The sequence below is a fragment of the Pieris napi genome, chromosome 7, assembly GCF_905475465.1.
Source record: "Pieris napi chromosome 7, ilPieNapi1.2, whole genome shotgun sequence".
Taxonomy (NCBI): Eukaryota; Metazoa; Arthropoda; class Insecta; order Lepidoptera; family Pieridae; genus Pieris; species Pieris napi.
In genome coordinates, this window is record NC_062240.1 from 2,641,431 (window position 1) to 2,655,158 (window position 13,728).

At 32.2% G+C, this 13,728-nt stretch overlaps 1 protein-coding gene across 1 annotated transcript in view; it reads right to left on the reverse strand.

The window, feature by feature from the left end:
* LOC125051102 (protein dissatisfaction) overlaps positions 1–13,728 on the reverse strand; it is a 30,390-nt gene that overhangs the window by 16,502 nt on the left and 160 nt on the right. The window contains exons 2-3 of the mRNA XM_047651254.1: positions 5,992–6,072; positions 5,190–5,351 (exon numbers count right to left, since the gene is read on the reverse strand). Of these exons, the coding sequence (XP_047507210.1) occupies positions 5,190–5,351; positions 5,992–6,072 (243 nt within the window). The remainder of the gene's footprint in view (positions 1–5,189; positions 5,352–5,991; positions 6,073–13,728) is intronic.

A 13,728-nucleotide genomic window follows, 5' to 3' on the forward strand; every position in this document is an offset into this window, starting at 1 on the left:
TCTAGCTGAATATATTGTTTTTTCGCGAAATGACCATGATCTAGACGAACGTTTATTTATTTAGGTATACGTTCTAAAACAATATGACTTTACAAATTTTACATACATACATATTAGAACAACATTTGCTAAAATATATCTAGTCATGTAATACGTCATTTATTTAAAAAGAACGTAGTGATTAATTACACGATTAGTAAACTACTGATTAAAGGAATCAAACGGTTATATAAACAATTCTATCATCCTACTCTATATGTGAACGAAAACTCCGAATATCACTTAATTTTGTATTTGATTAACTCATTATTATGATTGTTCATGTTAAAACATACAGAGATTGAACCTAAAATGTTCATTTCAATTCATTAATATTCCAATCTTTTGCACAAAAAGAGCTTGAAAGGTAACTCGATTCCGAATCTTGCGTGCGAACCGTTAAATTAAAAATAAATATTGTGAAACGTCAGTATGTTACGGACGGGAGCTGGAAAATATCAGGGAAAATTGAAAAAAGGCAGACCGGCTGATGTCGGTTCGCAAGGGTGGCGTGGGGTAAGGTGAATCTTTTTGTGAAGTAGAGAGAATTAATTTAACCCGCTGCGGGGTTACACGACATGGCGGTAATTGAAAAGTTTGCTCGCGCCCGCCGCTCGCCGTCTTGACGACACTTTGCTTTTGCTTGAGACTTTGTGATCACTGCTATACTTTAATAAATAAGATTACAATAATTTCAGGTTTTTGACACTTTATTTATGCTTAATTTTAAGTAGAAAATATAATTGACTGACCATTACTACCGCAATAATAATCCAAAATTATTTTGTGTTAAATAATTTCAGTTAATTATTATATAACTATTGTGAAGCCGTGCGAGTAAATATGATATATTAATAGTGTTCGTAATAATGAAAACAAATAGTTACAGATGTTTAAACATATACAAGGTAAGGTAAACTATATTGATAATATGGTAAGAAAAACTAGTTAAAATGTAGTAAAGTTAACACGATAAAGGTTGTATGGCTACGTTGGGCAATCTCGTAGCGTGTTTGCGTCGCGTAGCTCGTAGCACCATCGATTTTAAATTAATTTCAAAAAGTTAAATTGAGGATCACGATTGTTTGATCGTTCGGAAGAAAATTAGAAATTTGCAAATGTTAGGTATCTGACCTAGTTTTCAGCTTTTATCCACAGGGTGACATTTTATTATAGTAAATTGATAAAATAGTGTAAAAATCTCATAACACAAAGTTTTAATTATCAAATTTCTAGATATAGATAGACATGTTGGCTATCTATCCGAATATAGTGTTTTTTCGCGAAATGAATCTATTTATTTATACGTTTCAAAACAATATGACCTTACTAATGTTACATACACACATCAATATATTAGAACAAAGAAATTAAATACAGGCAAGGAAAAAACAAAAATATAGACAAAACAGCAAAAATAAAACGCAAGCTAAACGTGACGGCGGTAAATCAGTTAATACCAATTCATAAAGAATCATTTATAAAATTTAATTTTAAACAACCATGAGAAACGTGTATTCGCGGTAAAGTATCAGGTAGGAATAAACAAAAATATAAAAGTATTAATATGTAAAAGTAAGAGAGGAAAAAGAGAGTTGCTCAGGACCATCAGGCTGGTTTTCTGCGCTGGATGCCCTCTGCCCCACTTGGGGGACAAAGAACTTTAAGTCAACTCAATATGTAAAAGTAGTAGTAGTATAATTTATATACGAAAAACTAGATTGGTTGGTATATTGCTCTGTCGTGTTCAATTCTTCCGTTAAAGTGGTGAAGACTCCTTCAAGTCCTTAATTATCGAGGTGACCCTGCCGATAGCTTTGACAAAATTCTACTAGCTCGTACCTCCTCTACGGGTAGGGCTCCATCACTGTTCGTGGTTAATTTTATATTCACTATTTAGTAGTAGGATTAGTAGGATTCTTAGCCCTACACTACGTAGGGCTAAGAATCCGTAGGGTTGTCAGGTTCTTAGTTATCACCCTCACATATATCTTATTTAGTGTAGCTATTCATTTTTGTCTCATAAATTTAAATACCTATTGACAGGCCACCGGCTGGCAGGCTACGTAAAAAAAGCCTACATCATATTAGACATAGACGTTGCCTCAACGCTGTGGTATAAGTTTCGTGAGGGCGTATAATTACGCGAGCGAGTAAACATATAAAGGTAATCCGGGCCGCGGCGGCACAAAGTGATGCTCGTGAATAATTTAACGTCGGAGCACCTGCGGCGAGACCACACTTCCCTACTTTTAGTACAGGGTTGCTACACTCTAAACTTTTCGATATTTCTTTATATATAATACTTTAAGTTTTAAGCATGAAAAAAAAATTGAAATGCTTTCATAGTATTGTCTTTGATTAACATAACCTTTACACATTTAAAGAAAAACGCTTTTTACCGGATTAAAGTTATGTATTATTATAAATTTACAAGTATTTGACATAATTTGCCAAAACCCTCCATCTTTTAGTCGATACCAACTCCGGGGAAATAAATACATATAATGCAACTTTCTCTGCAGCTGTGATACTTTTTGACATTCAACATCTTTTGTCTTCAGTCACCGTGACCACGCACGCTGTAAAGCACGCGAAACGTCGGATAAATTTAAAATTATGTCAAATAGTTGTAAATTTATAATAATACATAACTTTAATCCGGTAAAAAGCGTTTTTCTTGAAATGCTTTCTTTAAAAACTTATTACGAATGTAATTTTATATAATGGAAAATTAGTAAATTATCAAGTAGGTATTTCTATTGATTGTGTCTGTGTGGTGGAGGTTTTATTACCGGCGAAACAAACAAATCAAAATCATTAATTCATATAGGTAACACAATGTACACTTATCAACGTCAAAAAAGAAAAACATATTAAATTCTTCAAATTTTACATTTACTGCCAGTTCTCAAATCAAAATTATTAATTCATATAGGTAACGCCAAGTTTTTTGTGTTACACAATGTTTGTAAGGAGCTGAAACCATTACACCATGTTCCACATGACATCTTAAGTAATTAATAGTTAAGTCCTCTATCAGCAGGAGGCATGGTGAAAGAGGAGCACGCAAATACATAGTCAATACAACTAACATCAGCGCATACACGAATTCAAGTCCGACCAGTCACCACAAGTAGCACCCGTTCACGAGCATGACGCACGGCCAGCCATCGGTGGGCAGGGTTGACGAAAGAAACAGAAGCAGTATTACCTATTTCCCATGATGAGTTGAGGGACTCTAAGCATTACTTCTATTAGCGACGACCCTAAATAGTAAGTAACTTAGAATCGCAAAAGCTTTGTTACGTGTGAGTATGAGAACCGGCACCCGACTTGCTAACGACATGGGATGCCATGAATATTCAATTATTCTTAGAGTTCTGCTTAATTTCAGAGATTTAAATTTATCCAAAGTCATCTAAATAAGAAGATTTATGGATGAAACTATTATTGCTCTTAGTTTGACTCATGATTTAGTTTTAAATATAATTTTATAATTTAGAGTGTTGGCCTAAGGGATTCAGCGAGCAACTCTGATCCCTGAGGTCTATAGTTCGATCCCCGGCATGCTTCAATGGACTTTCTGTCTATGTGCTGATTCAACACTCACTCGCACGGTAAAGGAAACCATTGTGAACCATCGGCATGCCTTAGGGCTAAGACCTCGGCTAAGTCAACGACGTGTGTGAGGCAGAAGACTGACCACCTACTCGCCTATTAGAAAAAACAAATACAGAAATCTGAGGCGTAGTCCTAATAGGTTGTAGTCCCACAGGGTTTCTACATTTATCAGTATAGTAGTAGATAAAGTATAAAATACATTTGTACTTTTTTACGATTTACAAGAGAATGTAATTATATAATGTACCTACATAACTTGACGTTATCTGTCACCTTCATGTGACAGTCTATCTTTGACAGGATTGTAAAACGTCAACGTCAAAGTTAATGTATTAAGGTGTATTTCGTAATATAATTAAGGTATATTTTTATTTGATTTTGTAAACACACGTAAACTAAAGAAACAACTTTAAACGTTATTCAACGTAATCAAATATTTTACGCGACAATTTTTCGAATACCTTGTTTACTGTAAAAGTATTGGAAAGGAATGAAAACAAAGACTACAAAAATGACGTAATGACATATGGGAGCGAGGCGGGATGAAAATTGAAGCGATCCTGATGTCTACTAGTTTTATTTTACTCAATATTTCAGCGCTCCGCGACAATACAACCTGCTGCGAGTGTGATGTGCTGTATAATGGATTGTATCCCAATATGGAGTTTGCTATTGTGCAATGTTTTTGATCGTTCGATGTCGATTCATCACGACACAAAGGCTAATTTTCTATATGATTTTCCACTATTGAATAATAAATTTGAATAATTTGTTTAATAATAAATGTGGATTAAATTGCAAAGGTTTTATGCAGTTTTAAGCCATTATTAAACCCTTTTTTCTGGTGTTGTTAATTAAACATATTTGTAAACATTAACAAATGATGCTAAAAAAGTTGTATTGTCGTCAAAAATTTTGGATCCTGATGTAGGACGAACCCATCGTTTCGTCTTTTATTTAATTGTCAACAGGATTCTAGTCGCATTGACAGATGACACGAAACGTCATATTATGTCCGTTTGTACACTAACAATCAACGGAGTTTTGTCTTTCGTTTAAAATTCTTACCCCTACTTACTAATCAAGCGCAGACCGATTTTAGCGCAACTCACTTAGCAACGTGCAACTATGCAGTCAATTTCAACTTATCCCGCTTATTTCTAGTTCTTAAACGAACATAAAATGTACTTATTCTACCAACTTAGCTTTTCACATATTATTGTTACCCATTATTTAATGAATTTAGTTTTAAATTTTTTATGAACGTTAAGAATACTGTACTTTTCGTTATTTCTGTATTATTAATATAAAATGTTATTATTAATGGATGGAACCATAATATTATTATTATAAAATATAATAAGTATCGCAATACAGAGAGAAAATACAGCCAGCGTTAAAGGTACTACACAGGGACCAGTTTTTAAATTTGTTTTCATTTTCTATTTATAAATTTTTAATAATTATTATTCTTACTATGTAGGCTTAGAAAATTGCAAATACCGAATATAAATTTAATTGCTTACCATCTTTATTCATATTGGCCTGAAAGCACTTGGCAAGGCGACAAGCGCGGCACTGGTTTCGATGTGTCTTGTCAACTGGGCAGCGTCCCTTCAACTCGCCACCTGCTTTGCACGTATATACTCGATTTCGATGGATAGACCGCTTGAAGAAACCCGAGCAACCTATAACAAACCTCATTTTAAATACAGATTTAGCATTTATCGGCTCGTAAAGGTTGCTTTATTACAAGTGTAAATTTGTATAATAAACTATAGAAAACAGAAAAAAGGGTAAGTAAGTTAGTAAGTACTGTTATTGGACACTTTCTTATGATAAAAATCCTTATTAGTAATTTAGGTTAGAATTACTTATTATTCTTAAGTTATTCTAGATCGTAATGTTCCATGATGTCTGGGTAAAGACATTAATTTTAAAAAAAACACGTGTAAATTGTTATTATTCCAATGGTGATTTCAGACCTGGTGCTTTCCTCAACCAACAAATAAGTATATAGCGAGGAAATGCTTTATAGTGCTAACTTACCACAGGTTCTTGCCTAGTTTGGAAACCAGTCTCCCAATGCCTTTTCAATTGTTATCTTATTGTTTGTTGTAAATGTTATTTGGCAGAAAATAAAAATTATTATTATTATTATTAACTTTTTAATGTATTATGTGATTTTTTTGTGTAAGAATTTAATCAGCATCTAAGAAGCCGGTTGTTTCGTAGCTTTTGAGATCAAATCATGGAGATCTCTTATTACAAATCAATTAATTTTAAGTTATCTCTTTTACCGAAAACCTATTTATAAAATTAACTTACCATCACAGCTGTATATCCCGTAATGTTTTCCGGAACTTCTGTCACCGCATACATTGCAAGGGATGTCCAGCAGCCTATCGCCTTTAAAAAAATATTAATCTTTATAACCATATCTGTCTTCGTAGCTCTTATTTAATTTATGCAGTTTAATTCAACGAAATAAGTGATATCTGGCATTATGTGTTTAAAGCGCAAAGGATTGATCACCCAAATAGCGTAAATAAACGTCTATCCTCCTCATTAGGTTTGAAATGTCAGAATATTTATATGAAAACTAGTGGACCCGACAGACGTTGTCCTGCATGATATTTCAAGCAATTAGTAAAGCAAAGTATGAAAGTACCGACTGCAGCGCCATCTGGCGGGCTGATTTGTGAATCTAAACCATTCCCAGATCCCCTTGAACACACACAAAAAATTTCATCAAAATCGGTCCAGTCGTTTGAGAGAATTTCAGTGACATACACACTCACAGAAGAATTATATATATAAAGATGAGGTGAGAACAAAATCATCAAAAGCTTCAATAATCTTCGGTTTAAGTAAACCTTCACCTTGAAATGTATAATTTCGGGGATATTAAGGAATCATAAGATGTTTGCTCAATAATTGACGCTCCAAAGTACGCAACTCCCTTACCCAAAACGGATTAGTCAGATTACACCAATCTCGCTAACAACCGAGATGTTTTTGTTGCGTTTACTGAAACCATCCCCTGCCTACTCAATTGCCCCTTTTCCTTAACGTTTTGTTGCCGACTTAATTTACACCGTTAGTATAAAAAAGACAGTCAACGCTTTTCAATAATATATTATAAATAGGTAAGATGTTAAAAATCTATATAATTAATTGCTGCAACTGAATGACAACAAAAAGTTGATTTAATTGTGATCTTTTCCTGTCATGAATAAAGTGCAAACTGGTACGTGTACGACTCCCCCCTTTTTATGTCGATTACTTTACAATTTACGTGCTTGGAAGCGCAATTATCATACTCACACATACATACACTGTCAATTTTTAACACACACCCATTTCTAATTTACAACACATTTTATTTCATTACACAAACCAAAGTGGTTTTCAAATATAATATACCATGATTTAGATATTATTATGTAAAATAAATAAAAAAACGAACTGATAATTTCCTCATTTATATCGTACCTTTGCTTACTTATAATGCTCTTTGTCATTAGGTATTACTTTTTTTTGTTATTATTCCTTTTTTGTTTTGTGGTTGCTTGTATGTTTATGTAAAATTTGTGATGCCAATTTTTGAAGTTGTACTTCTTTAGGCGCGTTATGAAAAATTGATGAGAGTGAAATTTTACGATTGCGCGCGCACCTATGACACAAAATTGGCAGTGTGATATAGCGTGCGCGAGCGAGATGGGAATAAGACAAACTACAAGTAAAAAGAAATAGAATATGCGTGAAGCTAACTTCACGGATATTCTAGCTTAGCAGCTTAACAAGAATTTTGAATGACCATGACAATTGACATCTGACAATGACATTTACCTTTTAAACAAATATAGGAGTTTTAGTTATTGTTTAAAATTAATAATTATATACCTAGTTATTTTCATTATACAAAATATTTGTGAAATAATATAAAATATTTGTGAAAAAACTGTGCTAACCTTCCTGAGTGCTTCAATACAATTGAGGTTAACTATCCGTATGTATTATCGAGTATTATTGTTGATTAAAACTGAAACATGAACCATTATTCATTGCTTTTGTTTATTGCGTTTGTTACAGCAACTTTTTAGAAATATTCTACGACCCTATATATCAATAATTGAGAACAAAGATTTAAGCACGAATACTAATAAGGAGAAAATGAAGGCTTGGAGCGATATAACAGAGAAGTAAACATTTTAATAAGTACCTGCATCTCAAAAAAATGACCACATTATTTAATCAAAACATCAGATTTAATCTAGCAAATATAAGGACAAGAGACAAAAAACAATTGATGAATCAGTGGAAGTGCACTAAATTGAATACAAAAAAAGAGTTGTCATCTTATCGCCGTGAAACATCAAAAACTGGAGGTGGAACAAAGCCACCATCACCTTCTCGAGACACAATGGTTTGAAGTAGATTTCAATGAATTTGATTGTGATGGTGTCGAGGTAGGAATGTTAATTATAAATATGATGTATGGTGATGTTCAAGGTTCAACCTTTCAAGCATAGGCATATGCTTACAACATTACTTTATTCCCCTACAGGGTAGTTAGAGATATTGTAATACCTCAAAACATCCATGTTGCACTTTTAGTACCGAAAATCTGTCCTGCCAGAAGTGAGCCCATTCCCACTTATAATGGACAGTGGGTATAATACACCTTAATACCTGAGTGCGAACCACTCACCATGATACTTAAATTAATAGATGTTATTTATATATTTCAGGTTATTACAAATAAAATCATTTTGGAAACAATTGATATCCCAAAAGCAAATAAAGCCAACAATGACAAGGTAATAAATCAGTTTTGACATAACTTGAATACTAAAAAAGCCAAACAAAGGTGTGCACAACAGTGACAACATAACTTAACAATTTCATTATTTTGTAGGATTAAAGAAAGGTTAAAGAAAATCATGTCGAACTGAACAACAAGAATCCCCAAACAACTCCAAAGAAACCTACAAGGAAGACACCGGTATTATATTTAAATTATCTCTATCTCTAAATAGAATAAAAGAAAGTTGCTATCCAGGTCTGTAGCATGTGCTACAAATTATATTATTAACACATTTATATAATTATATTAATATAAATGTGTTAAAAGTTTTATAATATGAATTATAAAAAATTTTAAGTTTTGCATGGACAGAGCTTAAATTAATATTCTCTTATTTGTTGCAGAAAGCAAGTAGTTTTGGAGAAGCCTCGTAGATGCACAACCAAGTAATGATTAATTTAAAATTACAAACCGAAATTCTGATGAAGACATTAGAGTCACTTAAAAATAAATAGTATAATGAAATAAAAATGTTTTAAAGATAAATAGTGTTTTATTTGTTTAATGTAAGAGAATAATAATAAATATTTATTTAATTAATTTTTCAAATGTAAACTGAACTTTATTGACTTTAATGACTCCTTTTCCAGTCTTTGATTATTTAATTGTAATTAATTATTTGCATGCAATCAAAAACTATTTTTAATAATGCCAAAGAAGTATAACTTCTTACGCGCGTACATAAGTACACGCACCCTTTTTTTTTTTTAATATTTTTATGCATACACGTTGTTATCAACTTATAAATAAATAAATAAATATGTACTCGTAAATGAGATAAAACCAAACTTACATTAAAAGTATTCAATTACTTTATCTGTATTGTTCGGTCGATTTCTGATACATTTCGGTGTAAGAACCGCCGGTAATTCTTTACAACGCGAATCCTTTTTAAGAAATTTCTCTTCGTTTTTATCAAAAGATACTTAGACGACTTAACTGATCGTCTTTTGGACGGCAAAGCCGTAAAGTGCCGTAATTATCTAATCCATATTTATATTAAATGTATAATTTTTTATTATTTTTTGACTTAGCATAACTATAATGTTATGTGTGTCTAAGGATACTCATATAATAAATAACCGTTTAAAAGCTTACACGGTGTATTTGGCACATTGTAAAATATCAATTAAGGATGAAAGATATTATCAAAATAAACATTAATTTATTGACTGTTTGTTAAATTTACTTCACTGTCTCCCTGTTACTCTCTCTTGCTAGGGAATGATAAAGATAGAAATATACCTAATATATAAAATTCTCGTGTCACGGTGCTTGTAATTAAACTCCTCCGAAATGGTTCGACCGGTTTTCGTGAAATTTTGGGTGCGAATCGGAAAATATATATTTTTCATCCCCCTAAATGTGAAAGGTACAATCTACAAACCACGCCTAAAATTTTTAGAGAAATTTTTTGTCAAAAAAAATTTTTTTTCTTTTTTAATATACCACTTACAAAAATAGATACAAACCTTAATTGTCACCCCTCTACGATCAACCCCTATTTTTTATAATAGTAGATAGTTATTTTTATTAAACTAAAAAAAAACCTAGAAAAACATAATATACATGGCAAAACGTTTGCTGGGTCAGCTAGTATATTATATATTTTTTTATCTGGTACAGTACTAATACAGTTAGAAAAATATTAACAACGAAAATGTATACGGCTATATAATTAAAACAATGTTACACAAATGCCTGATCCGCTAATACCAGTGAATTTGTATCAAATAGTCACGTGACAGGCAATAAAGTAATTTTCATATTAAATTTACCACAGCAACCGCGGAGAGGCGTCTAATGGAATGAAATTAATTAATGACTACTTTTTTCTATTCGGCTATACGTATAATTCAATTAGAACCTCCTATAAGGATAGAAACAGTATGTATTTGTTTAATCTGATAAAATATAAATAATAAAAAATTATTTATAATAATAAATTTAATCTGTAATCTTATTATTATAATAATATTAATAAAGCCCGTTTTATTTCCAATCATGACAAAAACAAATTATAATATACAGCTTAGATTTTTTTACATTTTTATAATTTTTTTTTCTTTTACTTGTTATACTATATCCAAGCTACCTTCAGTACCGTCGATCGGAACCCTTTCACGGTAAAGGCCTACTCCTAAAGGCTTTTTCCAACTGACTCTGTCTATCTCTTTCTCCATTCGTTTCCTGCTACCGCTTCTATTTCTTCTATCCACCTTTTTTTGGGCGACCTCTTCTCCTTCTTCCTCTTGGTCCTTTCCATACAATTGTCTTTAAAAATGTATCTGTGTATCTTCTGCCACTTCTTTTTAGGGCATAATGTAAGGCACCTATTACTTTTGTTTTTCGTCTTATTTTTTCGCTTTTGTTATCTTATTATTATCGTACAAATTACATTTTTAACGTATAAATTACGGCTTTGCTTCGCTGAACTTTTTTTAGTATTAGAATGATGACGGAATGTTGTATAAAGGAAAGGTTGTGAAATTATTCTTCACACAGACGTAATTATACTAATGGTGTACATGAAACAATTGTATTTTTTTATCACTTCTAAAACAACGTGTTTGCATAAAAGGTGATATGCCATCACACATTTTACACACAAACACATACACATCAATTATATTAGAACACAAGCAAGCCAGCATTGTATCTGCGACAGCCGTGTTCGGTGTTATCTAAGCGTCATTAAGATCAAAGTGTTAATTTCAGTACACCTATGTATTGCTCGGAGGGTTGTAATGTATGTGTTGGTGCATCGATGCGTGAGCTGTGCGTTGAACTCAGACTAATCTCGACTTTATTGTGACAATCGTGTGAAAAAACACACATTGCCGTCAAATAGAATCAATTTCATTTTGACTAGCGCTTAACAGGGGTCAAAATGGACTTTTAATATAGATATTTATTATTTATAGTTCAAAGTAGAACAAATAATACAATCAATTATATTTTGTAGTAGGTACTGGTGTAAACTAAAGATTATCACAATAAGTTTTATTATCTTTATGATTTACAAGAGAGAAATTACGGGTTGAAAAGAATAATAAAATTAGTATAGTATTTTTGTGTAATCAATCGATAATATCTTAGAAACTCGCTAGACGGCGGGCACCCACTCGCCTATGAATATAGGAAATAGAAATACAAATATATTATGAATATTATTGGAGAAGTGGCTACAGTCCTCTTGATAATGCATCACAATGGTCGGAGAGATTAATAAATTTATTATTAAAAAAATATCATAAGTAATGTTTATTTGTTGTTGGTTGTGTTGGTTTTAATAAAATTTCAGTATATACTTTCTGTAATAAGAGCTACAAACAATGCGGCATGCGCTAATTTTTCTTTAGCCAAAGTAAAAATAGGTTCGATAAATGTATGATATATATACTATATAGAGGTAATTCTAAGCCCATCATGATTCAATTCAATAGTTTACATGTATGTAGAGCTTGGCACACAATGTCTGTGTTGATTTAGCGAACTTCCCGAGATGTGGGCTCATGAAGAATGACTCTGGGTTGAATTAACATCTTACTTTATACAGTCTGAATTTATAAATATACAGGGCGTCCTAAGACTATGATTGGGGATCAAATATTTGGGGACTATCTTACGATCAAACGCGATTATTAAAATTTCACGCAAACATTTTAAGGTTATTCCTTTCTCTAAAAGTTCTATATTTTTTAAGAAGAATTATTATTTTGTGTCCATTCTCTTGATTGGCATCAAAAAAATAAGGGTTGTTTTTTTTTCACAATTCAGTCGGTTCGATTCCCAGACGAGACAAGTAATTTATAGAAAATCATTGAATGCCTACATAATACGATATTTAAGGTACTTTCCCTTGATGTCCCATAGTCTTGGGACGCCTGTATATAGTTCCTTTAATAGTGGCGCCACAACCTTTTTAGGTCTGGGTTCATGAACATTTGTCAGTCTAATAGGCAAGTAGGTGATCAGGTTCCTGTGTCTGACACGGCCGGGTTTAACTAAGGCTCGCTGGATTCTCACGATGTTTTCCTTCGAGCGAATATTAAAATGCGCACATAGACAGAAATTCCATTGGTGCAAAGCAGGGGTTCGAACCTACGACCTCATGTATGAAAGTCGCACGCTGAAACCACTAGGCCAACACTGCTATTTTAGAGTGCTAATTAGATAATGAAAAACAGTTACAATACAAAATAATTAAAATATTGTACAATGTACGAGAATTCATTATATCTAGGCTAATAAAATCTAAATAAAGTTTTTCATGTTTACATTAAGATTTAGTCTATAATTTAATATAAACGCGGTAAACTCAAAAATATCTAAGAGAATTTTATACGCTTATCACCAATGGGTAGTATGATTCCAGAGGAAGGTTTACATGATTAGTTTTATGTAAATTTACTGAAATATAACTGTTGAATATGTCGCAAACAGTAATGAAAAAATACGGGAATTCCAAGCAAATGAAGCTGCGGATGAAAGCTAATATTTAATAGAACGGCGTCGTACACGTTCAAATTATGAATATAAAAATTTAACAACCTAAATAGAATTAAGCTAAAGGAAACAAATAAATCAATTACGTACTTGTTCCATTGTGGTTCCACGTATAAATTCATCAAACCATCTTCATAAATGCAATTCAAAAGTACGGAAGCAGGAAGAATTGCTTGACTAGGATATTGGATATATTTTTAAGAGAAAGGAAATTTGAAGAAGATTGAAGATCTTTGCTATTATCATCTTTAAAGAATTGAGATGACATTTAATAAATTTGTAAGAGGATATCTTGTCTTTACATTTAATTTACGAACGTCCTGTAGACCAAGAACGATTGAAGCCCTAACGAGGGTGAGACAAGCAAAGTTTCGGGACCGTCGCGTCCCTAAGTTACATTAATAGACTTTTCCAACACACTGATCAAGGATCTTATATAAAGACAAATATCTGTTAGTCATATGAGGCAAATATCTTACATTTGGATATATTTTGGTATATATTGAAACATATAACTCTTCAATTCGGATTTGGTGGGAACAAATTTCACCTTTACGAACTATATTTATTTTGGAGTCTTTAATTAGAATATTTGTAAAAGTGTAGTTAAATATATATTGACACATATAAATACTCTTTAATTCGGTTCGGATTTGATGGGAACAAATTTTTTCTTTACGAACTAC